Genomic DNA, 22,352 nt, shown 5'->3' on the forward strand with positions numbered 1-22,352 from the left:
AGGGCGATCTCATTAAAACCAGCTGATCTGCTGGGTTCATTTTGCGTGAAGGCAGGGTTGGGGAGTAATGAAATACATGTAGCGGGAATACGTATTTAAAATACAAAATATAAGTAACTGTATTCCACTACAGTTACAGTTTAAATCATTGGTATTTAGAATACAGTTACATTCAAAAAGTATTTTGATTACTGAAGAGATTACTTTGCATTTCATTGTCATTTGTTTCATTTTATATTTAGTCCTTTCAGATGGAAAACATTTATACATATAAATGATGCGATCCAAAGTGCATTTGAACAGCAGTGAAACACTTTCTTATGATGTGTCACATTCATACGAGCAGACAGAGAAGTACGTTTGAAGTAAGTTTGGAGCACAAGAAATAGAAATAAACCTTGTGTAAATTGTCAGCTTTACGCTAAATGCTATTTCTAGCCATTTTACATTCACATGTTACCAGGCACGATCATATTTTTTTTATCAAGATAATTCACGTTGGATCATAATTTCTTTTTTCTAGTAAGTCGTATTCTTGATAATAATGTTTGTATTGTTTTCCTGTAAAAATATTTAAAAATCCTTAAAACAAGATAAATTTGATTTATCTTATTTTAGAAACAACACTGCATAATATATTTAGGTTTTTCAGAGAATGTATTTTTAACATTTGTATTTTGTCTTACTGTACTGGCAGAGTTTTTATAGTCAAAACAAGTGAAAAAATCTACCAGTGCTGAAGAAGTAATCCAAAGTATTTAGAATACGTTACTGACCTTGAGTAATCTAACGAAATACGTTACAAATTACATTTTACAGCATGTATTCTGTAATCTGTAGTGGAATACATTTCAAAAGTAACCCTCCCAACCCTGCGTGTAGGCAGACTGAAGACATAGGAGCAGACGAAGACGATGAAGTGTGAGAACCCAAGTGAAGTTTATTTACATGAGTGATATCCAAAAACATGAATCCAAAACAAAACAAGCATAAACGACTTGACTTGACTTGACTTGACTTGACTTGACTCGACATTACAATAACAAAATACTTGACAAATGACAATGGCAAACACGAGGGCTTAAATACATGAACATGGGTAACTACAAGACAGAGACAATCAATGACAAGACTAAACTAATGAACATGAAAACAAGGCAATGAAACAAGAACCAATGATAAAACAGAACTGATAACAAGACCATTAAACATAGACCAATGAAGAGACAGGACTAATAAACGTAGTGGAACAAGAAGGTCACATGACAGTAACATGACAAGGAACCAATAAGAACAAAACACATGAAAGACATGGCAGGAACAAGGAACTTAGTTTTCAAAATAAAAGACATGAACAAAAACACACGAAAACGTGACAGCTACAGCCAGTATATTTTACTTTGAAATGTCCGTTCTGGGCCGGAATTTCTGTTTGTGTTTTGGCCTGTGTGATCCTGCCCACTTCCCAATAGTATTTTGACACCCAGACTGCCAGATCTGAAACAAGTTAGCAGGCAAACACAGCGTGCTGCAGCCATGGAAACCAGTAATACATCTAGCTAACACTAACAGAGTTATAAAAATGAGCTGGTTTATAATTTGCAAACAATAAAAACATTGCGAACGTATACATAAGCTGATCAATTTACAGTGTAAGTCTCGTCGCTTGCCATAGTCAGTTTGCTTGTTCCTGTTGCGTGTCCTCAACCTGGCAGAGCAGGGGGCGGGGGAGACAACTCTCTCCAATACTTTGAATTTGCACTGCAGTACCCATTTTAAATGCTTGATGTCAATGTTACACATTGCTCCTTTAAGTCCTTTTTAATCTATAAATTCTCCTCCCTGCCCAGTAGGTGGTGATATGCGCAAAGAATGTGAACCACCAAAAACACAAGAAGAAGAATGTGAAAGTAAAAATAAAGTTCGATAGTAAAAAAAATGACTTAAATATTGATCTGTTTCTCACCCATACCTATCATATTGCTTCTGAAGAGTGGATTAAACCACTGGAATTGGATTGATTATTTTTATGCTGCTTTTGGAGCTTCCATGTTTTGGTCACCATTCACTTGCATTGTGTGGACCAACAGAGCTGAAATATGATAGAATTTGTACTTTTGGGTGAACTATTCCTTTGCTTAATCAAAGTAAGCATGCTCTTTTCAGATAAGTGGCTTTCATATATCCAATATACTATATCAAATAGACTTAAAATGAATATTCTCTCATCATTTACTCACACTCACGCCATCCCAGATATGTATGACTTTTTCTCCTTCTGCAGAATTCAAATGAAGATTTTTAGAAGAATATCTCTTCTCTTTATGTCCATACAATGCAAGTGAATGGTGGCCAAAACTTTGAAGCTCAAAAAGGAGATAAAGAAACATAAAAGTAATCCATACAACTCCATTCTTAAATTAAACTAACGTCACAATTTTCACATATGCTCATTACAGTGCAAGACCTTGTTGGAATGTTCACATTGCTTAAGACAACTCATCCATTTCATTTGCATATACATTTTGACATTAATGTCTAAACCACACATAAAATGTGCGGAATGTTATTCTGTATGCTGTTTTTCCATTCACTCCCTTCGCCTAATTATAGCCGGGTTGCATAATGGTGTTCCTCAGACTTCAGAAACATTTCTTCGAGTGGCCCTGCCTAGCCTCAGCTCTCTCTCTCTCTCTCTCTCTCTCTCTCTCTCTCTCTCTCTCTCTCTCTCTCTCTCTCTCTCTCTCTCTCTCTCTCTCTCAAGTCCGGGTAAGCTGGAATGCATTGACGTCAGAGGAGGGAGAGAGCTCGAGCGCTATAGCAGAAGAGAGCGCGAGAGCACTGCGGAGCCACGCGCACATTTGAGAAAAAGAACTGCGACGGGCGCCAGTATATGCCTTGTCCTTATCGGACAGCGGGCATTAATTAGAGATAACAAAAACAATAAAAGGTTAAAAAATATTTGGAAACGACTGCTGTATCAATTCGAACAGCCTAGATAAAATACAGAAGACGAGGAGAGGCAGTGTATATTTACATCGGATGCTCTTGTACATATATAGACGCGTGAATCGCTGCGTACTACTACTTTATACGGTAAGTTATTACAGACAACAATTACTTTTGGCGTATTTAACTATTTTTGTAATTACATGCATGTTGTCAGCCTCGGTATTGTTGTGTCTGTGATGTGCGTCAATGCTGTGAGGCACTGAAATAAGGTGCAAACTCAGGACTGCAGTTGCGGAGCTGAAGTTCATGTTGCTGAAGTGGCCCACTGTTATTGATCTATAGGACATTAGATTCAGGGTTACATTGCTTTGTGTTTTATGTGTGATCACTGGGAAACTGCATGCTAGAGTGTAATAGTTGGATGTTATTTCTGTTATTGTTTGTGTTATGGTTGATGATGATGATTTGATAAATATAGCTACTGATTGTTTTTTATTTGTATCCTTTTATTTAGTTGGCCAAGGTTGCAACCACTATAGATATTGAGGGAATTCCACAATATTTAGATTAGTTATGGACGAATATATATATATATTTTTAAATTGTTGTCTTTAAAATTATTACATTTGGTCCCTCTAATCCTGAATATGTTGTTACATCCTTGTAGTTGATAGGCTTTGTTGCTATTTGAAAGAGTGAAGAGTGTTTAAAAGGTGAGTCTAGGTGAGTTAGAGATGTGGCATCGAGCTGGCCTGCATTTTGTTCTTCATTCCAATCTTTCCTTCACACACACGCACACACACACACACACACACACACACATGTTGGTGCAGCTATCATTTTGAGGACTCTCCATAGACATAATGATTTTTATACTGTACAAACTATAGATTCTATCCCCTAACCCTACCCCTAAACCTAACTCTACCCCTAAACCTAACCCTCACAAAAAACTTTCTGCATTTTTACATTTTCAATAAAACATCATTTAGTATGTTTTTTAAGCTTTTTAAATTATATCCTCATAAACCACATTTATAGCAAATATCCTTGTAATTACCAGTTTTTAACCTAAAAAAAAAAGTCCTCCTAAACCACTTAAACCTGCACCCCCCCCCCCCCCCCCCCCCCCCACACACACACACACAGTATGGAAGTCACCCTATCCTCCCCGTTATGTAGTCTTAGACCTGGGGACATCCAGTGGGCATATTGCACGGACACAAAAAGCAGATATAAAAAATAAAAAAAAACTATTTTAAGCTGCAAATGCTTTGGCAATATGAATACAGAAATATTTGACATGCCAGTGAACTACATTAAAACTGAAAGGGAAACTAATAAAACATTTAAACAGAGAGAGTGAGTAGGGAGTGATGCATTTGGAGGCCAAGTTGTTATTGTTGAAAGGAGGGGTTGTGCACCACTTAAATTGAACACTCAAAACTAATGCAATACAAAGATGGATAGGCAGATATGTTAAATGGTCTACATGGGCTCTATGTTCTGCAGCATCGCTGTGTAGATGTATACTTGAGTATATATATCGGAGTGACTTTGTACTAGGTGTAAAATAGCACCTGCAACACAGTGCGGCTATTTGCACCCCAGTAGTCTGGTGGAAACACAGAAATTAAAGAGATACTGTGCTCCTAGTGTCGCTGCAGTGGCATCGGGTGTATGCACAAGTGGGTGTGCTTTTCGTGCAGACAACCCGGGTTCGATTCCGCCTTTTGTCCCACTTTTTCCCATCCTGTTTCCTGTTTCCTTTCTTAATATTTCCTTTAATACTGCTTATAATTATAAATAAAAATGAATATAAAAGTAGTTGGCCTTGCAGTGATTTGGTCACGGTGAAGTTCGGGGAGTTGATCCCTGGAAATGATTGATCCGGGTAAAATTAACCACGGTTTTACTATAGTAATATTGTAGTAACCATGTTTTTTGGCGGAAGGCATAGTTTTAATGAAATTAACCATGGTGTTACTACAGTAATGTGGTGTTAATACAGTAACCATGTTAAATTGTTTGGTTACTATGATTTTATTACAAAATACAATGATGACACTATGGTTAATTTTTGTAATGTAATGTTAGGTTTAGGGTTGGTGTTGGGTGCCATGGGATCTTAAAAGCACAATAATCATGCAATGATGCCCCTATATGGTATGTTAGTATTTAATTAGAGGTGCAAATAGCATCTAACACTATTTAACACTATTCTGAAAAAAATATGCTTTTTGTTGCTATTTACACCTAGTGTAATATGCTTCTATCAATATTTGCACTTACTTCAAATAGCCTCTGTTTATATATATGTATACTGTATATATAGCATGTGCTCAAATTCCTAGACTCAGCAATGTGTGTGTGTGTGTGTGTGTGATCATGTGCAAGAACATGGTGTAGGCCTATATGTGTGCTGGCAAACTACCAAGTTTATTGCAGTTTCACAGTAATTTGGTATATCAGATAGTTTGTGTGAGTTTGTGTGTGTGTGCGCTAATGTGTCAGGTCACAGTGTTATCATAGCAGTGTCCTGAGACACATTAGCTCAATCACAAGGCAGGCCTTAGAGATTGGGGATGAGAGGTGAGCGCAGGTCATCCTGATCATGCTGGAGTGTGTGCACACCCTTCACAGCTTTCACATTGCTTCTCATTCAAACACTTTAAATGCCAACATACTGTACTAAAATGAAAGCATTTTCACATTTATTCAAAGTGACTTGTGAACGTGTTTTTGTTTTTTGTTTTTTGCATCCATATGTGCTACATTGTCTTTCTGGTAACACTTTACAATAAGGTTGTATTTGTTGACATTAGTTAACTACACTAGTTAACATTAACTAAGAGTAAAAAATATAATAATATATATAACATATAATAATACATACACTATATTGCCAAAAGTATTCGCTCACCCATCCAAATAATTGAATTCAGGTGTTCCAATCACTTCCATGGCCACAGGTGTATAAAATGAAGCACCTAGGCATGCAGACTGCTTCTACAAACATTTGTGAAAGAATGGGCCGCTCTCAGTGAATTCCAGCGTGGTACTGTGATAGGATGCCACCTGTGCAACAAGTCCAGTCGTGAAATTTCCTCGCTACTAAATATTCCACAGTCAACTGTCAGTGGTATTATAACAAAGTGGAAGCGATTGGGAATGACAGCAACTCAGCCACGAAGTGGTAGGCCACGTAAAATGACAGAGCGGGGTCAGCGGATGCTGAGGCGCATAGTGCACAGAGGTCGCCAACTTTCTGCAGAGTCAATCGCTACAGACCTCCAAAGTTCATGTGGCCTTCAGATTAGCTCAAGAACAGTGCGTAGAGAGCTTCATGGAATGGGTTTCCATGGCCGAGCAGCTGCATCCAAGCCATACATCACCAAGTGCAATGCAAAGCATCGGATGCAGTGGTGTAAAGCACGCCGCCACTGGACGCTAGAGCAGTGGAGACGCGTTCTCTGGAGTGACGAATCACGCTTCTCCATCTGGCAATCTGATGGACGAGTCTGGGTTTGGCGGTTGCCAGGAGAACGGTACTTGTCTGACTGCATTGTGCCAACTGTGAAGTTTGTTGGAGGGGGGATTATGGTGTGGGGTTGTTTTTCAGGAGCTGGGCTTGGCCCCTTAGTTCCAGTGAAAGGAACTCTGAATGCTTCAGCATACCAAGAGATTTTGGACAATTCCATGCTCCCAACTTTGTGGGAACAGTTTGGGGATGGCCCCTTCCTGTTCCAACATGACTGCACACCAGTGCACAAAGCAAGGTCCATAAAGACATGGATGAGCGAGTTTGGTGTGGAAGAACTTGACTGGCCTGCACAGAGTCCTGACCTCAACCTGATAGAGCACCTTTGGGATGAATTAGAGCGAAGACTGCAAGCCAGGCCTTCTCGTCCAACATCAGTGTCTGACCTCACAAATGCGCTTCTGGAAGAATGGTCAAAAATTCCCATAAACACACTCCTAAACCTTGTGGAAAGCCTTCCCAGAAGAGTTGAAGCTGTTATAGCTGCAAAGGGTGGGCCGACGTCATATTAAACCCTATGGATTAAGAATGGGATGTCACTTAAGTTCATATGCGTCTAAAGGCAGATGAGCGAATACTTTTGGCAATATAGTGTATTTAAAATGTTATATTTGTATATAGGCCCTTTCCCACTGGCAGTGCTAAAGCCCGTTTTAGGTACTTTTCCTTGGGACTAGTACTTTTCGACGCTTTCGCACCAAAGGAACTGTAGTTCCTCTGAGCCGTTTTTGAGGGATTTTTAGCTTCTAATCTGGAGCAGGTACTTTGGGGGCATTTAGGGACTGTGGCTGACTGTGGGATGTGCTGCAGCCTGTGATTGATCAAAAACCTATGATGCTCAAAGCATTGAGAAAGGAGAGGAAACCACAGCCGCCATTTGTAAACAACTAGCTGCTAGCGTGCTACTCAGAGGATTTTACAATTCCCTTAACAGAAATAAAATAAAACCAACAAAGTATACAAAGAGACACATTTTGAGTTTTCATCGCATCTGTACTGTTTGTACTGTGCGACTATACAGAAAATAAAGTGATTTCTGGATTACTACATCTAATTTTTCCTGGGAAGTCGGATATTAATAATCAAATGTTTATCGAGAGTGGGTAATTGAACTCTATTATACACTAAACCGTCATGAAATCTAGTTTACATGAGGTAAGTATTGCGTGCCTGTTACTGTGTGGTAACTTGCATCAAGATGTATTTTTAAGTCAACGAGTGAGTATTTCAGTACAGAAACTTATATTGAGTCATAAAAGCATACGTTGAGGCATTCAGTGCGTGCTGCGTGGTAGTCTGACCACTCGTCTCATCTCTCACTGCGGCTGTATCATGCACAGCTCTCGTGCCCAGTTTAAACTGTAACATGAAGACACAGACTGCATCCAAAAACTGGAAAATACTGCCTTTGGGGGCTGAGGTAGGATAAAACAAGGTGCTTTTTAAACTGTTCAGAGACCAGTTTCCTTTAGAGATCCATTCATCCAAATACGCTGTCGTTTAAACCAATAACTGATTAGGCAGCTGCCTACGTTTTTGGATGCAGCCAAAGCTCTTGTAAAACAGCCCTAACAAAATTGTAACTCCGATCCCGGCGTCCTCTGTCGGTGTTGTTGATTTCGGTGTTGTTGATTTCATTGTTGTTGTTTATATTGAATCATGTTTTCCAACCACGTCAGAAGAAAAATGGTTGATACTAGATGACATCACTACGGTGGTAAATTTTGGCAATGTGAATGCAACGGGAAAAGCCTCCTCGGGTGTTCTGTTCCTCGTAAGAGTTCTCATCTAGAAAGTTACTAAAGGAAAAGTACAGGACTTTTGTTAACTATGTTAACATTATTTAATGCATTATGAACTAATAATGAAATTTTTGGTGGGGCCTGGGTAGCTCAGCGAGTAAAGATGTTGACTACAACCCCTGGAGTCGTGAGTTCAAATCCAGGGCATGCTGAGTGACTCCAGCCAGGTCTCCTAAACAAACAAATTGGCCCAGTTGCTAGGGAGGGTAGAGTCACATGGGGTAACCTCCTCGTGGTCGCCATAATGTGGTTTGCTCTCAGTGGAGCGCGTGGTGAGTTGTCCTTGGATGCTGCGGAGAGAATACCGTTAAGCCTCCACACGTGCTATGTCTCCACGGTAACGTGCTCAACAAGCCATGAAATAAGATGCGCAGATTGACGGTCTCAGATGCAGAGGCAACTGAGATTCGTCCTCCACCACCCGGATTGAGGCGAGTCACTACGCCGCCATAAGGATTTAGAGCGCACTGGGAACTGGGCATTCCAAATTGGGGAAAAAAATAAAAAAACAATGAATTTTGTTTTTGTTTTAGAAATTAATATTAAGAAAGATTAATAAATGCTGTAAAAATATATTGTTCATTGTTAGTTCTTAATACCTATTGGATTTACTAATATTAACAAATACGAGCTTTTTGTAAAGTGTTACTCTTTTTCTACAGAAACCTGCACAAAGACGAATGTCTTTGACTGTTGCTCTCCGTCATGCTGTTTTTGTCAGCGTCTTGTACAGGAGCGACATGTTTTTAGACGCCATGTCAAGTTAAAAAGATCTTCAGTCTTTAAATATGCTTCTTGAGACATCTGCTTTCTCTTGAATTGGTTTTGTATAGCTTTTTATAGTGCAAGACTGCGTTCGGTATGAACGGCCCCTTACAATGCTTTAGTACAGGGTTCGGCAACCTTTTTGACACGGAGTGCCATTTTTTATTTTCCTGGTCAATGGCTGTGCCGATGCCAAAAACAAAAAAACAACAAAAAAATGCACATGTATGTGATTTTCCAAAGTTTGAGTCCACTTGTGAAAATGTTTCTATTTTGCATTTTTCTAATTTAATCGTTTATTTTCATTACAAATGATATTATCTGCATAACAGTTTGAGTGAAAAATTATTACTATTAAAATTATTGCTAAAAATTATTTAGCCCTTTTCGGTGAATCGCACCTGAAAAATCCTAAAATTTAATTTCCAGGTTTCATTTATATTTTGAATAGACTCAGATTTTTGAACCCCACGATGTGGGTTTATGTTTTCTCTTTTAATCGTTTAATGTAGTTTTGAGTGTGACTATGGTTTAAGGAGGATGCATCTGTATGCTGGGCTGGAAATCTCAAGGATTAATAGTTTTCCTTATTACAACACTATAAACAAATGAAACACGGAATGTAGGCTGTCATCCACGCAGCCTGACTGAAGCAAAGCTGGCGTGTTTACTCGCGTGATTAACCGAAAGTGAAGCGCTGCCAGCTCGTGATGCGTGTATGGTTTGCACAAGTCTGTTGGGCATACTGCAGTCTTGTCACAATTTAACTTTTTGTTTAGCCTCCCATTCAGCTCATGAAAACACACTGCTTGATCATGAGGATAACATCAAGATGTAGATTGGAATGCAGTGCCAATGCTGGCACGTGTGCCTATGTTGCCGACCCCTGCTTTAATAGATGTACATTTTTTCCGATTCTGTGTTCCTTGGGAATTGAACCCATGATCGTGGGATTGCTAGCACTTTGCTCTAACAGTAGAGACACTAAAAACTGAAAGTGGAAAGGAAGAAAAATATAAGAGGGTATAATGAGGGCATAGTCACAATTAGAGGTCGACCAATAGTGGATTTTGCCGATACCAATAACTAAGGTGGTGGAAAAGGCCGAAAACCGATCAATTGGCCAACAGTTTTTAAAATCGATTAATTGAATGTTACAACATTTTCTTATTCAGCACAGACATAGGGGCCAGACCTCAAATGAATAAAATCCCAGATGTAGTTTATTTTTCAACCAAAAACCCTAAATTAATCAGAAGAAAATAACATTGAGTGCTTAACGTGTCACGATCAGAGAATGAGGCTCAGGACCCAAACGCAGAGTGAAAATAAACAGGGAATTTATTAATACAAAATAAATCAAAAACAAACCAAATCTCCCACAAGGGGGAAAAACAAACATAAACTACTCCGTAGGGGAAAAAGGTAATCCAGGGTTGGGGCAGAATGCAGCGGGGAACAGGACCGACCGGACCAGGTAGGGATGAACAGGAAGGAACAAACAATAAACAGGACCAACCAACTAGACCAACTGGAAAACAAGCACACAAGACTGGAAACAAGAACTGGCCCTGGACAGCAAACAAGAGGAGACTAAAATAGGGAGAGAAATCAACAGGTTAACAAGACAGGGCAGGTGTGACTAATAAATAATGGGCAAACAAGGAGGTAAGACAGAGAGACACGTGGCGATACAGAAACAAAGCAAAGCCACGTGCTCTCAAAAGACAACAACACCCAAATTGTATGAGCGCACATCGCCAGGACAATAAGGCAATATACGCCCATGCCAACCAGCAAACATGACAAGAGAATGCGTAGCAACACCAAACAAAGCGATGCCACACATTCTCACACTAAACTAAACCTGAGCGTACATCGTGAGGCAAATGCCACACGATGCACACAATAGGTGACAAAAACAAGACAGGACACCTGTGCGAGAGTTCAGCCACACACAAACCCGAAATCTCAGACTGATGTGACCGAACCTCAGCACAACATGAAGACAGCTCACGACCCGGGTATATAGCACAAGCTCAAAGCAAGGCGCACCTGTGTTTGCAAGAGACGGACATAAACTATTGACGCGAGTGCATACTGCCAAGATGACATAAGCACGATGCACCCACGTCAGTAAAAGACAGACATGGAGCATTAGGGTCTGGACCCCGACACAGACCGAAACCGAACCAGACAGGAAGTCAGGACCCAGACACCATACTCCAGACATGAAACAAGACAGACCGAAGAGTGCACTACAGGGAATACAACCAAAACCGTGCGCTCTCACAAAGACAAACAACAAAACACATGACAGACATATTACGATGATGCCACGATCCTGTCAGACAAAAACACAGAGCGACAGGACCGTGACGTAACGTGGTACTTTTAAAACTAAACAAGTCTGATAAACACTTTATCAGACACTCTTATTTTGAAATGATGGAGACTTGGCTCCGTTACAATGCTCTATATTTAATATTTACCAAATTAAGCTTTTTATAGCCTATATATTATTGTTTTTATTATTCACAATATATGAAGTTGGAGACACAGTGTATGTGCTGACGAGGGATTTTTCTTTGCATGCCCTTGCTTCAATTTAAAAAACGTAATTATCAGAGGAACACGTAGGAATAAAAAAAAATCTATTGACAACTATCAGCATAGATCTTTGCCTATAATTAATGGTTCTAAAAAGCAACCATCTGCACCGATTAATCAGTAAAACCAATAAAAATATTGTTTAAAGGGCCATTCGGTCAAACAAGTTATTGTGCTGGAAAAAGCTAGACACAGCACAACAAATATAACAGATCGAAGGTGTCTCGAGACACATTTGTAAAGACCGAAGTTCTTTTTAACTTTATATGAGCTCTTGCGCGAAATGGTGAAAAAACAGCAAGACATGGCGCAATGGTCAAATGCCATCTAGTGCAGGTTTACAAAGTCAAAAACAGTGCAGATGCAAACAAAAAGTGTTTGGTATATCTATTGTTTTCCTAATATATGAATTTTGTTGTGTATTAAAACAGGTTAATAAAAATACTAAATGTCTTAAAGAAATGTAAAAAAACGTGAAAAGGTTTCTGTGTGGGTTATGTTTGTGGGTTGGGATAAGTTAAGGGGATAGAAAATATCATTAGCTCAGTATGAAAACAATAGAAGTCAATGAAAAGCCCCCACCATGATAGAAAAACAAACGTGTGTGTGTATGTCTGAGACTGCGAGTGTGTACATATTAATGCACTCCGAACAGTAGGCACGCAAGCTCTTACTGCACCATACTGACCTCACCGCCGTGAATATTGCATGATGGGAACATGGGGCGATGAGATCATATCTAAAGGAAACCCCATTCCATTCTCCCCAACTCTACATCTCTTTTCACATCTCCACTCGTCCATCAGCCCTCCCTCCTCCAAAAAGAGAGGGGGATGACTCATCCTTTCACACCTCTCCCCTGGTGCCTCCTGTCACACTGCAAGCCTTCTGCCCTGCCTATGGCTTCAGTATCGGTGTACAAATGAGTCGGGGCCTGTTTTTCTTGAGTCCGACAAAAGACCCCAGCATTTCTCATTTCGACTGTGGACATTTTCGAATGCTGATTTTCAGACATTGCTGAGCTTGCTAAATTCCCATCTCCTCTTCGTTCGCAGAAAGACAAGGAAAAGGCTTGCAGAAAATGCAACGTCTGAGTCTGTTTGCATGCATGTGTATTGTGTAACTGGGAAAGTCATCCCAAACTGCGGATGCCTGGGCGTTATCAGGGGGAAGCACTGTGTGTGCTCTCCATTCCTGATAGGAAATAGCTTTGCCGAGGTTTGTGTTCCCTGCCATGCTTTGTAAATGATAGAGGAACATGGGAAGGGTGGTTAGCCCTATCTTTCCTCAATATGGAGGCCACCCGGTCTTTGTTACGTCCTTTTACTCTGTTTTTTTTTTTCCTTAACTGGCTCTTTTATTTGTCATCTGTTTCACTCTCTCTCTTTCAGTCTCACCACTAAATAAATACATCTCACAAAAGCCTACAAAACATCAGACACAGCTTCTGTTCTCAGTATGTCAATAGCAGTGGGAGTTTAGTGGGAGAAGAACCCTTTTAGATCAGTTTTAAAGGGATAATTCACTCAGAAATGAAAATTTTGTTATTTACTCACCTCATGTTGTTCCAAACCCATATGACTTTCTTTCCTCTGTGGAACACAAAGGAGAAGTTTAGCAGAAGGTTCACACACACTCTTTTCCATACAATGAAAGTGAATAAAGACCAAAAAGCACCATAAATGAAGTCCTTAGTCTTGTGTGCTACTGTATATTCCAAGTCTTTTGAAGCCATACAATAGTTTTTTGAAAATATTCCCTCTGCCGTAGCTCTCAAATCTCATTTGTGTTTGTGTACATTCAAATACTGTATGTCACGCTAAGAAGCATTGCCGACCATTTTTAAGATATTTTTGTTATTTGTTATTTTTTTATTATTATTATTTTATGTGGCTTGACAGCCTCAGTCCCCATTCATTTCCACTGTTTGGCAAAGGACATTGAGGAAAAATAACTCTTTTGTTTTCTTTGTGAAAAACTGTAATGATGGTTTGAAACAACATGAGGCTCAGTAAATGTTTATTTAAAAAGACAAAAATATCCTTACAACACGCAACGCAGCGTTTTCCTAGTGCAAATATGTTATTCATATGTTAGATATGAACTTTTGTATAAAAAAAGTTTAACATTGTACTTTTGTGCTTTGTGTGTGTGTGTACCAGTTGGTAGTCACAAACACTTAATCCATCAGACAGAGGGCAGGTCATAATTAGCGCCATTGATTTCAACAGACAAGAAAAGCTCTGCGAGTCCATTGTATGTGTGTGAGCGCACACATCTGTAAGTGTTTTAGTCTGGCATCATTGCATTAGTGTCCTGTTCAACCTCTATAACTGCTCATTAACAATTCAGCTTCTACATCACACACACTAATGCACACACTCTCACACACTAATAATGATATCCCATTACAGGTATTGATCTACACCATTTGTGCTACGCCCCGTCACCCGACTCCTCTGGAGTTCCAAAACACACTTTACTCCTCGCATCCCCCTTTGCTTAATCCCTCATCCCTTATTTTTCTTTCCATCAGAGCATCTTTATCTAGGTCAAATTATATTTCATCTTATTTCAAGGTTAATACACCCAAAAATGAAAATTCGGTCATCATTTTTTACCCTCAGGTTGTACCAAACCCGTATGACTCTCTTTCTTCCATGGAGCACAAAAGGAGATATTTGGCAGAATGACAGCTTCAGTCATCATTCACTTTTATTGAATTTCTTTTTTTCTCCATACAATGAAAATGCATGGTGACTGATGTTTTCATTCTGCCTAACATCTATTCTTGCATTCCATGGAAGAAAGTAAGTCATATGTGTTTGAAATGATAATGTTTGGATGAACTAACCATTTTAAGTCCTTTTTAAACAAACTGTTTGAACTAAATATGTTACTTATCCCAATCAAAAATTTCTGGCATTCATAGCATCTTATAATATGATCAGGGGTGTAAAACGTACTCAGAAATTATACTTAAGTGAATGTATGGATACTGAGTGAAAATTTTACTCAATTAAAAGTCCAAGTATCTAGCCAAAAACATACTTGAGTGAATGTAAAAAGTATTCACATTAAATCGTACTTTATTAAAAAATAAAAAGTGAAACCAAGATAGGTGATGTTGTTAAATTCAATTGTTTTTTTAAGTCTTATTACATATAAACACTTTTACTTTAGCAGATGACTAATTTTAATGTTTGCATCACATAACCATCTACATTTACAAGCTTGTTTAAGTGTGATCAAATTGCGTGGTAGCTCAACTGATAAGAGTGTTGCATATGCAGTACAAAGGACCAGGCTACAAGTCCTAAAGAGCACGCGAGATGACACATGAGCTGAAAGTGTCATAGAAGCACCACAAAATGATGTGATTGCTTCAGAAATTGTGTTTTTCATCTCACATTTGCTTTTTATGACACTATCAGATAGGTTTAGGTTTAAGGTTTACAGGGAGGTCGGTTTTGTCTATTTAAATCTCGATAGAACATTAACCATAAAAACCTCATCTGTTTGGGAGAACATTTCACTCGCTTTTAGCGCCACACAGTGGACATTTAACTTCGGAACTGCTCTGAGACGTGTAATGAACCACATAATTTTATTTTGCAAAAACGTTGCCACAGTCACGCAATGTTCGTTGCATGGGAGAAGGCACTCACAAATTGCGATTTCAGAGCACCCAGCCCCTTGAGACATAGAGAAAGATAAAAAAAATTCAAAATAAGCTTTGAAGAAAGTTAGTAACGTTGTTGGTTTTGTGAATTGTTTTCTGAGGTTTGCTGTTGAGCAGATGGATAAATTCAGTAAAATTTATAATTAATATTTACTCTGCTTCCAATATTTTTATTATCATTATTATTTTCATCATGATCATTTCTGGTTTTATAGTTATTATTATAATTAATAGTTGCCCAAAAACAACAACAACAATAATAATTCAGCTAATAGGGGATAGAAATTCATAGATAAGATTTAAATATGAAGGCAAGTGTAGAAATTAATGACAGGTAAACATTTAATTACAAAAGCCTTTTGTTTATATATATATATATATATATATATATATATATATATATATATATATATATATATATATATATATATACACACCGATCAGCCACAACATTAAAACCACCTGCCTAATATTGTGTAGGTCCCCCTCGTGCCGCCAAAACAGTGCAATTCTGCATCTCAGAATAGCATTCTGAGATTATATTCTTCTCACCACAGTTGTACAAAGTGGTTATCTGAGTTACCAACAATCATGCCACGGTCCAAATCACTGAGATCACATTTATTCCCCATTCTGATGGTTGATGTGAACGTTAACGGAAGCTCCTGACCCGTATATGCATGATTTTATGTCACACGATTGGCTGATTAGATAATCGCATGGATAACTGTTGGTGCCAGACGGGCTGGTTTGAGTATTTCTGTAACTGCTGATCTTCTGGGATTTTCACACACAACAGTCTCTAGAATTTACACCGAATGGTGCCAAAAACAAAAAACATCCAGTGAGGAGCAGTTCTGTGGACGTAAACGCCTTGTTGATGAGAGAGGACAACAGAAAATGGCCAGATTGGTTCGAACTGACATAGTCTACGGTAACTCAGATAACCGCTCTGTAAAATTGCGGTGAGAAGAATATCATCTCAGAATGCTATTCTGAGATGCGGGATTGTGCTGTTTTGGTGGCACGAGGGGGACCTACACAATATTAGGCAGGTGATTTTAATGTTGTGGCTGATTGGATATATATATATATATATATATATATATATATATATATATATATATGTACAGGTATATATATTTGCAACATGAATGATCATTTTTGACTTCATAACTGTCCAGAAGCTGGCGTTTATAATAAAGTTTTGGACAAAAACTCTCAGGGTTTCTCACTTCGTGCTCATAGATTTGAATGAATACATCACATTAAGTCAGGCGGTCACATACGATCTATTCGCACTAATATTTCAACCTATCTGAAGCTCAAATCAGATCCGAAATTTTGCCTCTGCAGATGGTCGGAACTCCACACAGCAGATTATGCGACACTTTGAAATGACTGACTTCTGGTCTGTCATCTGTCATTAGTCAGATGCAGTGAAAAGGCATCTTCAGTCCAGTAAGAAGAAATGTAGTGAGTACTTTTCAAGTTTAAATAAAATTGTAAGGAGTAAAAAGTACTATTTTTTCTTTGGAAATGTAATTAAGTAAAAATACAATTATTCCATTTAAATTTCACTTGAGTGAAGTACAAATCCCAAAAAATAATACTTAAGTATAATACTTTTTTACTCAGTTACTGTGCACCCCTGAATATGATGTTACAAAGGATGTATTTAATGTGATAAGTAATGTCATAATTGATCTCAGTTCCTGCGATTGCTGTTTTGAATGAGCTTTGTCTTAGCATGCTTTGTAGCATTATGAAATCACTTCTTGTCCTCAGTTAACTAATTTTGCAATAGACGGCCATATTCATGTTCACACATGTGAGTAATGTCACTCCCTATCAATTTTATTATAGATGTGTACTCTGTTACATAACAAGAGGGGTTTTGTTATGAAACTGTTAGTAATAGTAACTATTGTTGATAGTATTATACCACAAAGTAATTGCTGTGTGATGGTAATAATTGTTTAATCACACGACAGTTGGTTAATCAAGTATTTTTGGAAGATTGTAAGAGCTAAGACTCTTGAAGGCAAATATATACAGTACAGTACCTGTCCTCTCTTGAGCGTACTCATAAGATCAGTACATAAACCTGTTAGACGGCTTTCCCTCTACTTTCTCCCACACACATGCAGACAACACACACACACACAATAACCTTCCTATTCAATAACACTGTGCGGGGGCATGTGAAAGTCAAGTGGAGTTCGTCTGTATAGGTAGCACGGCCTATTTCAACACAAAGAGCGCTTTATCCTCTGTAAATAAAGGTTCCTAAAAGGGTTTTATACCCTGATACAATTGGGGAACCCTTTATTTTTAAGCAATGTCACACGCAGGAGTGCTGTTGTACTGAATAACAGCCAAGCTGTGATTCATTCAGCCATTGACACAAGGCTACAGGTAATCACAGCATGTTTGCAGTTGTGATTATTTCTTTTATACAACAGTTCTAAAAACAAAAATGTAATATTTAGTAAATTACATTTCAGAAAATATGGCCAGATATTTTCTTTAATTTTGTTACACCAATGAAAATGGTTTGGTGACCATGTTATGAACCATAGAATTGGAATTCTATGTACTGTAGTGTTTTCACAGACAAATGGAGTGATGATACAAATAGTTAAACATTCCAGTGACGTTATACATATAAGCTGTCTTAGAAAAGTGCTTGTTCAATTAAATTAATGGACTGAAACTAACTAAAAGTTCTTTAGAAAACCATCCATATGTTCTGGTGTCTTTAAGAAATGTTTGGGGTTCAATACATCTGCGAAGAGCATCAAAAACTAGCATGGGTGCAATAGCAAGCAGTATTTTCACAAAGTTGAATTGCATAAGTTAAATTTAAATGTATATATTTACGTTTAGCAGGGAAATAAATTTACAGCGCAAATTATGTTTATTCCAGGGATGCTTGTGGTCAGACGCTGGAAATGTCCCGCCCCTTACTGAAAATGAAAATATGTTTGGTTAGCCAATATCTAATCATGTCTGAAATTAACTTTTTGATTGGTGGATAATCTTTGTTGGACTGTCTGTCTTGCCAGTGCCATCAGTTGTGCTCCCGCCCCCCGCAGCTCTGTGCGTGTTTATAGAGATTCTCTGTACACCTTTTAAAATAAAAAAACAACACTATTCACTCAACGGTGCTGTGGCATCATGTTAGTAGATTGAAAAAGTTCCGGTTCAAAAACCTATTTGTTGTTCTGGCGGCTATACGTATCATCACTTATTTTGAGGTAGGCATACGCAAAATCCTAAGAAAGATAGGTGGGCATACGTTGTATGCCTGCGTATGCCCTAGACTACACTACTGCCCATTTCTACTATCAGGGAAAAGGATGAAGTGCTAGTGCATTCCTTGGCCAGTTGCATTCCCACTGTCACTTCTGGGGCATCATCGTGCCTCCATGGGCTTCCTAGGGGCTAACGGCCTATCGTCCTAAATGCCAACTGGGGACTGAGGCAGAGTCAATGTCAAAGGCGGAGTTTCGCTGAGTCAGGTCAGAAGTTTCAGCACCAAGATACTCATTTACCAATCTTTCATATCTAGCTACCAGCTGACCTTAACAAATCAACAGAGGATAGAGAATCATTAGTACTGGTCAGAAGATGAAATCAGGGCTCTTCTAAATATTTGAGCTGATGAAAATGTGCAACGTCAGATTGACAGCATCTGCCGAATGAAGATGTATATCGTCGTCAAATTGCCAAGTTGTGTAGCCAGTGCACAATGTTACAGGTTCAGGAAAAATCCAAATAAAATACAATTCTGATACATCAGCTTGAGTTTACCTCTTGCATGTGAAATGGGCGGCTTGAGGTCTGAGGCTGTTGGCTCCGGCTGACCAATTGATAGCCCTGGCTTGCACTGGCCCCTTGGTAGAAAAGCATCTATAGAGCAAACACAGATACCTATTTTTACAATTTGATAAATGTTTTGTAGACATTAGGTCCAGATCAATGGTCTGCTGTTTCTTTAACTACTGTTTCTTCACTGTCTCTTTCCCTCCTTTGTGTTTAAACAGGTGATGCCTCAGTAGAGCCCTAGTTTCCTTCAGCTCCCTCTGGTCACAGAGCCCAGCCCTGCAACAATATCCCCCTGCTTGATCCAAAATGGCTGCCACCAAAAGCGGTTATGAGGGCAAGATAGCCGGCCTATATGACCTGGACCGCACACTGGGCAAAGGTCATTTCGCTGTGGTCAAACTAGCCCGTCACGTATTCACAGGCCAACTAGTTGCAGTTAAAGTCATCGACAAGACCAAGCTTGATGCCTTAGCAACCGGCCACCTGCTCCAAGAAGTCAGATGCATGAAGCTAGTCCAGCACCCCAACGTTGTGCGACTGTATGAGGTCATTGATACACAAACCAAGCTCTACCTCATCCTGGAGCTGGGCGATGGAGGTGACATGTACGATTACATCTTGCGTCACGAAGGTGGTGTGGCCGAAGACACAGCGAAAGTGCACTTTGCACAGATCGTACGCGCAATAGCCTACTGCCATCGTCTGCATGTTGTGCACCGGGATTTGAAGCCAGAGAATGTTGTTTTCTTCAGGCAACAGGGGACGGTGAAACTAACCGATTTCGGGTTCAGTAACCATTTTCAACCCGGCACAATGTTAATGACGAGCTGTGGTTCGCTAGCTTACTCTGCCCCAGAAATACTTCTAGGCGAAGAGTATGACGCTCCTGCAGTAGGTAAGTGGAAAAACTGTGTTTCTGGCTAAATTCCTGGCTGTATGAATATCTAGCTGTCTGTTCGCTCAGTCTATCTCTGTCTGTCTGTCTTCCTGTTCATCTGTCATTTCTATGACAAAATTTTGCCAATTGCATTGTTAGATGTTTATATACAGGTTTTTTTTTCTTAACAAATCTCTCTCTATCAGGATATATCAAACTATTTGTAAAATTAATTGTTATCAAATTAACTCTTCTATCAGCCAAGAGAAAAGAGCAGGTGGCATGAGACAAAGTGCTAAGAAATTAGCTGAGTTTATCGAATAACCTTAGTTGCGTCTTTGTCAATTCTCTGTCTGAATTTGTCTGACCAGAATGAAAATGTACTGCTTCTTAACCGTGTCTTATGGCCTTGAAGACATTGAATGGAGACAACCCCTTATCTCTGACTTGCAAAGATGATACAGTACACAACATAAGGTTAAACAGAATAGCAAAACATAGCATGAAGCAATATACAATGGAAAGATTTTTAAAGGAATATTCCAGGTTCAATACAAGTTAAGCGCAATCCGCAGCATTTGTGGCATAATGTTGATTACCACAAAAGTGAATTTCGGCTTGTACCTCCTTTTCTTTAAAAAAGGCAAAAGTGAGGCACTTTCAATGGAAGTGAATGGGGTCAATTCGTAAACATTTAAACACTCACTGTTTCAAAAGTATAGACACAAGACATGACGTTGTTTGCTACAAAAAAGATGAGGTAAACAACTTTACAGTTCAAATAATGCATGAGTTTTAACAGAAGAATTAATGCAAGTGTTTTTGTTTTATTATAAGCCTCACATTTCTGCCTTTAATCCCTCCAAAAATTGGCCCCATTCTTCCATTGTAAGTGCCTCACTGTAACCTCAGTTTTTGTTTTTAAAGAAAAAGAGGGACGAGTAGAAATAATTTTTTGTGATAATCCACATAATGCTACAAATGCTGTCGACTAAGTTTAACTTTTATTAAACCCAGAATATTCCTTTAACCTCGTGCGACCCCGCGTCCACATATGTGGATGTAGTATTTTGGCTTCGCTGACTGATCTCAGTTCAGGAGACTCTGTGCTGTCAGTAAAGGGTTCACATTTGACAAAACAACATGGCGGCGATCGCAGAGGAGTTTGTGTTTGGTTGAAATGCCAACAAAACTACATCTGGTAAGAAACCTAATTAAGTTTTTAGTTTGAAACCTGTTTGAGTCAAAAGAGTATCTAGTTTCATCCGATATGCCATTTTTAACATTTAAAAAAACGGCACGCTGTTAAACACAATGACCACACTGGTGGACTGTATGCTCAGTTTCAGTTAAAATATCCCATTATCACATTGAGAATTAATGGATGCATCTAAAAACTGGAAAATGTTGCTTTCAGAGGCCTTATATGGAGTTAGGATGAAAATAAGGTGCATTTCAAACTGTTCTGAGACCAGTGCAGACAGCCAGCACACTGGAGGTTAAGTCATTCACTACTTAGGGAGCAATGGAGCATTCCATAAGTGCATTCAATCCAAACTTCTTATTTAAAGTTAAGTTTCAGTTTGGCAGACATGGGACAATGGTAATCATACATAGATTCAGAATTTATAATGTATAATTTTATTTTAACATGGTTGGCAGTGAATGTACGATGCTGACCAATACTTTGAATCAGAATTATTTATGCTAATTTCTGGTAATGTCTGTAATATGGGTGTAACGGTTCTTGGTAAAAAAACGAACCGTACGGTTCGCCAACCACGGTTCAGTAAGCATTTGCTCCGCAGTTCATCTCTAGTGTATAACGCATCTTGATTATAAAATTTGGCGAAGAAAATAAAGCACCAAATTGACATGCGCAGTTGTAACCTCCGCCAATGCACCTGTATGGCTCTGTAGATGGACACACTCCGCCTGTGTTTCACGTGGGTCAACTTTCTACAGAGAGAAGCTGTCCTATTAACTGTTAGTATGTTAAATCAGTTGATGACATAACAATTCTGCACGTGTTAATTGGCAAAATGGCAAGCGGAGAAAACAAGCCGCAAGAGAAAAGCCCCTGTGTCATTTAAGTCTCCTGTCTGGGAACTTTTTCTTTATGCAGTCAATTACAACAGCGATGGTCAAAAAACGTTTACAGAACATGCACTGTTTGCAGACATTGCTCGACGCGAGTGCCGTATACTGGTAATACATCGATATTTGATTAGCTATTTATGCTGACATTACCTGAGGATATATAGCACACGGTGCAAACAGAGCCGCAAATGA

The 22,352-nt window shown here is 38.9% G+C and overlaps 1 protein-coding gene across 2 annotated transcripts in view; it reads left to right on the top strand.

Annotated features, from left to right (window-relative positions):
• The first annotated feature begins 2,808 nt into the window (after window positions 1-2,808).
• The window catches only part of LOC127435870 (SNF-related serine/threonine-protein kinase-like), a 48,722-nt gene continuing 29,178 nt past the window's right edge, over window positions 2,809-22,352 (top strand). For both annotated transcript variants that reach the window (XM_051689611.1, XM_051689612.1), the window contains exons 1-2: window positions 2,809-3,096; window positions 19,402-20,078. In XM_051689611.1, the coding sequence (XP_051545571.1) occupies window positions 19,490-20,078 (589 nt within the window). In that variant the 5' untranslated portion in view covers window positions 2,809-3,096; window positions 19,402-19,489. The remainder of the gene's footprint in view (window positions 3,097-19,401; window positions 20,079-22,352) is intronic.

Source organism: Myxocyprinus asiaticus, chromosome 46, assembly GCF_019703515.2.
Source record: "Myxocyprinus asiaticus isolate MX2 ecotype Aquarium Trade chromosome 46, UBuf_Myxa_2, whole genome shotgun sequence".
Classification (NCBI taxonomy): Eukaryota; Metazoa; Chordata; class Actinopteri; order Cypriniformes; family Catostomidae; genus Myxocyprinus; species Myxocyprinus asiaticus.